General features: G+C 40.8%; 1 protein-coding gene across 1 annotated transcript; it reads left to right on the top strand.

The window, feature by feature from the left end:
• The first annotated feature begins 3,500 nt into the window (after window positions 1-3,500).
• LOC104441591 (histone H4) lies at window positions 3,501-4,239 on the top strand. The gene has a single exon (XM_010054742.3). It carries the CDS (start codon window positions 3,650-3,652, stop codon window positions 3,959-3,961), a length of 312 nt encoding a protein of 103 aa, XP_010053044.1. The 5' UTR covers window positions 3,501-3,649; the 3' UTR covers window positions 3,962-4,239.
• Window positions 4,240-5,708: the final 1,469 nt, after the last annotated feature.

Raw genomic sequence — 5,708 nt, 5'->3', positions numbered from 1 at the left:
CAATGATCTTGTGGAACAACACAAACTTCTTCGCATCTTTCAAAAAGAAAATAGCCTACGTTAAATCCAAAACAACACCATTTTTAACTATGGCAGTCGGAGAAACTTTTTCTCATTTTCAAGTGATTTACATTTCATCATAAAGTACAATAGACAACAAAACAATACCATAATAAACGCTTGGTAACACTTTTGTTCAATTTTCATAATTGAAACTTCATTCTTGAAAGGTTTAGTTGAAGATGCTTGAGCGTGTATTGAGACTTCATTCTTGAAAAATTTAACTGAAAACGCTTGAGCTTGCATTGAGTTAACCTTGTCCAAGTCGTCCACGAACACAGATGGAGATTGCTGTCTTTTATGAAGTAGATCCAATATCACCTCTATGGCTCGGTCAGAGAATTTCGCATCGACCCATTTGAAGTATTTGCACTTTGACGCTTCTTTATATCGGGCGCATCCATAAAATCTTTTCCCATGATTGATTCGAGTCCACGATGTTCTTCTTGGACTCAGTAACCCACAAAAACAAAAACGCTGGCCTTCTACTTCACTTCAATGAGAGGAAATTGAGGCGATGCTGCATGTCCTGTTCTCCATTTCCAAGATTCGATGAAGGAATTTTGGGCAAACGAAAATTAGGGTTCGAGACTTGGATTCGAGCACTTCAATAGGAATTTTGGACGATTTAGGGTTTTAGATTTGGGGAGACGACGTCGTTTTTGGAAGATTCGGGGCTTTTATTATGCAGACGACGTCGTTTCTAGTGAGTTAGAGCTGACCCAGCTCTCCAGCGAGCTACGTAGGCAATAAAAAATAATAAAATATTGCCACGTAGGATTTCCGGCAAGGGTCGCCGGAGGTGGCACTTAAGTGTCCCCGTGCCAAGTTATGTACCTTTTCGAAATTATAACACTTAAGTGTCCTATCGGGTTGTTCTTCTTATTCTTCTGCCCTCTAGTTTCACTTGTCCTTTTTTGAGACCAAAAGAGCATAAAAAGACGGTCAAATTTCGGAATAATTCTAGATTTTAGAAAAAGAAGTAATGAATCGACGATTTTTCATAGATATTTCGCCTCATATCAAATAGCTTCGGAAGCTTTATTATTAAGAGAAAATGGGACAACAATCACATTGTCTCCTCATCATCCGATAACGGGTACACGGCTGACGTTGCCATTGTTATCAGCCCAAACAAAAACCCGATTGCAACAATAGTCTCCGATCGGGCGCTGCCCCGGAGTATGATCGCAGCTGCCACCAGTGGATTCTCGCGCTGGATAGTTGCCGTTGCTTTATCTGCATTTTGTCCTACCAACTCCGGCCAACTGGTTTTCCCTTCAAACAACACGGACAGATGACCCTTTTGTCAGATGCATGTAAATAAAAATGCTTTGAGATTGTGCAGAGGCACTCATATGAGAACAAAGAATGATACACAGATGAAATGCCTTAAACACAGATGTCGGACAAGGTAAAGCCATATATTTTTGCGGTGACGAGAACATAATTCAAACTTGCCATTTACATTGTCTTTGAACTATCCATGCTTCATTTTATAGAGAATGCAAAGGTATATACCTTGATGGCAGCAAGTACTGTAACAAGGTGGGTAAGGTTGATTTCCACAAGACATATCTCTCTATTCTCCAAAGAAGATGTAGGAAGTAGAGGTGTATATCGGTATTCACCCATTTCGGCTTGCTTTATAAGCAGTGAAAACTCGCCTTTCTTTGGTAACAAATTTTGCAATCAAGACGAATATATCTCATTTCATTTTAAATGCCCATTTGAGTAAAAAATCTGATTTTTTCTTGTTTATTAATAAGATAATAATAGCATACAGTAGCATACAGTTCACTGTTACTGTGGGAGGTAACGTGGTATGTGAGTCACAGTTAATGCTAGCATAACATCAACTGTAATGGAGGGAAGGAAATTCTTTTATCATGACATCAATTGCCTTTTCTATCGGTTACATCTTGTGGCTTACATGCCACCATTACTTGCGATACCGGGTGATTGTTAGTTAAGCAATTCCCTCGTTAATATGAAAGGATGTGCATGTCGGACTAGATTTCTCTCTCTCTCTCTCTCTATATATATATATATGCATATGTCTTCAATTGAAATATCTAGGGATATGTGTATTGAAAATCCTAAAATTTATAATAAAACTAAAATTAAGTCATACAACTTACAAAAAATACAATCAAATTCTAATTCAATTGTGTCATTCCATTAACTCTATTCAATTTGGCTAATGGAAAATGCTAACTTTATTTTTTAATTACTTTTGTATCCTACATGACGATAACATGATTAAAATGACGTGGGGTTGGTCTAAATCTAATTTTTAATACAATTTTCATTTTTATTAAATTTAAAATATAAGCTTAAAAAAAGAGAATTAAGAGACCTAGCGAGGAGGGTTGCAAGACCTTGCCAGCGTAGTTGGGGTAGCTAGGCCATGACCAGGGGCCAATGACCCTCACTGACTATAGGTAAGGGCCTACAGTCCTTGCTTACTTTTGGTCGAACTGTTTTATGCTCTCTATTATTACTTGCTTTTTTCGAAGTCAAAAGAGCATAAGATGATGTTAAATTTAGGACTAATCGTGCAATTTTATCTTGAAATCTAACATGTTTTAGATTTTGTCATATGGTTAATATGCAAGAAACCCAAACTAATATACTTATAACAAATTTATCACAAATTAATTTTTTGGCCACTAAAAATTTCAAACTAGTACACCTTTGATAAATTCACAAATTTACCATTTGTTAATTTTTGTTAAATTTTACCATCAAATTGCTAAGTTAGATGATACAAATAATTTGATGGTAAAATTTGGAATTCTATTCTTCGTTTGTTACAATTGTACCGAATTTGTTACTTTTTGTAGTATTAATCAAATTTAATGAATGGTACATTTATGACAAATATATCAATTTAGGATTTTTGGAGGTCAAAAAATTGATTTAGAATAAATTTATCATAAATATATGGGTTGGAGGTTTTGTGCGGTCATCTATGATAAATTTGTGATGAGTGTAAAAGTTTGAGATTTTTCACAATGAAAAAATTAATTCGAGATAAATTTATCATAAATGTATCGGTTTGGAGTTTTTATGATATTAACTCCATAATCATATGATGAGAACTCTTAAAATATTATTGAAAAATTTATTTTCAGTTTCTAAATTATATAAAAAAAGAGTCTGAGAAGCATGAACGATGTCGGTTATCGCCGAGTCCAACCGTCCAAGTCAGAACTTGCGGATGCTTCCACGTCATCAATCCAGGCGCAGCGTCCACATCTATCAAGGTCGTCCGATCCCTGCTATTCAACGGCCCAGATTAAACCCACCGAGCGCACACGGATTGCGCCCTCCCATCGGTCGATGCGCTTCCGATCCGACGGACCAGAACTCGCCGCCCGATGCCCGCTTCAAAAAGCCAGCGCAAACGCTCGTTGCCCGCGCAAAACGAAAAATCCTCAAAATTTTCGAACCCCTTCCCCACCTATAAAACAAGACCGCAACCGAAACCCTTCTCATCACCCAGAAAAGCTCCGATCTTTGCACCTCCATCCAGCTCCATCTTCTTCGTACGAGTTCCGGGCGAGCTTCATTCGGTGCTGAGAAAATGTCGGGCAGAGGGAAGGGAGGTAAGGGGCTGGGGAAGGGCGGCGCGAAGAGGCACAGGAAGGTGCTGCGGGACAACATCCAGGGCATCACCAAGCCCGCCATCCGGAGGCTCGCCCGACGGGGCGGCGTGAAGCGCATAAGCGGGCTGATCTACGAGGAGACCCGGGGCGTCCTCAAGATCTTCCTCGAGAACGTGATCCGCGACGCCGTGACCTACACCGAGCACGCCCGGCGGAAGACGGTGACCGCCATGGACGTCGTGTACGCGCTCAAGAGGCAGGGGCGCACCCTCTACGGGTTCGGCGGGTGAAGATGGGTTCTGTGCAGTGCGCAAGCTGGTGCTTTCTCGTGTAATTTTTATGCCGTTAACAAGAAAGGGAAAAGGAAGAAGAAGTAAAGGTGTATGCTTTTGCTGGATAGGGCGTAGATTGTTTGGGTTGTAATGTTGGGTATTCGTTTCTTTCTAGTGGAAATGAAAAAAAATCGACTCTTTTTCAAGCTCGAGCTTGGGTTTTTGTTGGGTGCGTGCTAGGTGTTTGTTCCTTGATCTCTTAGAACTCGGCTTAAGAATGGGCTTACTTGCGCGTACGAGGTGTTTGTTTGTTCGTTGATCTCGTATGAGGAAGGGTTTAGATATTGAATTTGACTCTTTTTTTTTGGTCGAAGATATTGAATTTTGACTTGCTTTGTGGAATTATCATCTTGTTGGATACAACTCTTACATAACCATAAAAAGGGCTGTCAAACAAGGAAGAAGAACAGGAACAAGTCTTTTAAGACTTGATCGGCCTGAAATTTCCCATCGGTGATCTTTCTCTTGGGTTTGGATATGCTCGGTCCAGTAGCTTAGTTGATCTGGTCTTAACGACACTCAGGATACAATGATGGGCAGACTAGTATAAAATGAATGTGAAATGGTTTTAACTTTTTCACTTTGAAGACTGACTGTTGTTTAGGGGAAATCCTGATCATGTGTTCGCTTATTTTTCTTTGCCTAACATGGTGAGTTTCTTATTGTGTGGCGTTTGGTGTTAGCTTCATATTATGGTCGAAAGGATCTGAAAGGTAAATAACACACTATAATGAAGGATTTAGTATTAAACTTGCTTGATGGAATGATCAGCTTGTTGCATACAAACTTTGAAGATGCCCGTAAAAGGGCCGTCATAAGTGAAAAAACAAGAACAGAACAGATGAGTGAACATAGGATTATCCCATTCCCAGAAGCGCCATAGTGTCTTCACTCTGTCAAACTCACGAAAACAGCCTTCCCCTTGCAATTGCCACAGCTCCAGGGATGAAAACTTTCAGTTCCTGTTTTGGACCAGCATCATCAGTTATCCATATGTGTTTAACTGCAAAGACGGGTATATCCAGGATGTCCTCGATGCAATTACTGGGTCTTTACTTGCAAATTGGCATATGCACATGCCTAATCATCCCTTTGCCGGCTCTGTTTCCTAGTGTTCAAACCCAACACAAAGAAATCTGTTGCCGCCAGTCCTCGAGCTTGTTCTGTACTTTTATTCATACGGCGTTTTTTATCTGAACATAGACTTTCCTATTTCGGTGATGCTTCACGCGACTAAAACTATCTAATTTCATACCGTATTGACGGGCGCATGCCAGATCCATTAGGACGAATGATTACCAAAGAAGTTTGTATTCCTCTCTGTTGTCCGCAGATCTCCGACACTTGATCTTTCTTTCTCGCCTTCGAAAAGTGCAGCCCTACACAGAGGGCAAGTGTCGTGCCCCTCATCCACCCACCCATCCAGGCATTCTCTGTGAAATGCGTGACAACACTTGGTAGGTTCTCTAATCTCGTGCCTCCTCCCAATCTCCTGCAGGCAGATCGCACAAAGGGCGGCACCCTCGTCTTCACACAGATTCAATCTTCTCACGAAATCCCCGTACTCAACCACCGGAAGCCTCTTCCGTGCTCCCGCCTGAACACTTGCCGATGCTGGAACTAATGAAGGGGAGGTCCAGAAATCTGGGAACTCATGAAATCCAGAGCTGTACATGTCGAACTCTTCATCCGCCGAGACCACCTC

The sequence above is a fragment of the Eucalyptus grandis genome, chromosome 4 (assembly GCF_016545825.1).
Source record: "Eucalyptus grandis isolate ANBG69807.140 chromosome 4, ASM1654582v1, whole genome shotgun sequence".
In the NCBI taxonomy this organism is placed as follows: Eukaryota; Viridiplantae; Streptophyta; class Magnoliopsida; order Myrtales; family Myrtaceae; genus Eucalyptus; species Eucalyptus grandis.
The sequence above is the reverse complement of the archived record's forward strand: the minus strand, read 5'-3'. Positions and strand labels throughout refer to the sequence as shown.

Coding starts and splice junctions, on each gene's coding strand:
- LOC104441591 (XM_010054742.3), top strand. CDS start 3,650: ATGTCGGGCAGAGGGAAGGGAGGTAAGGGGCTGGGGAAGGGCGGCGCG.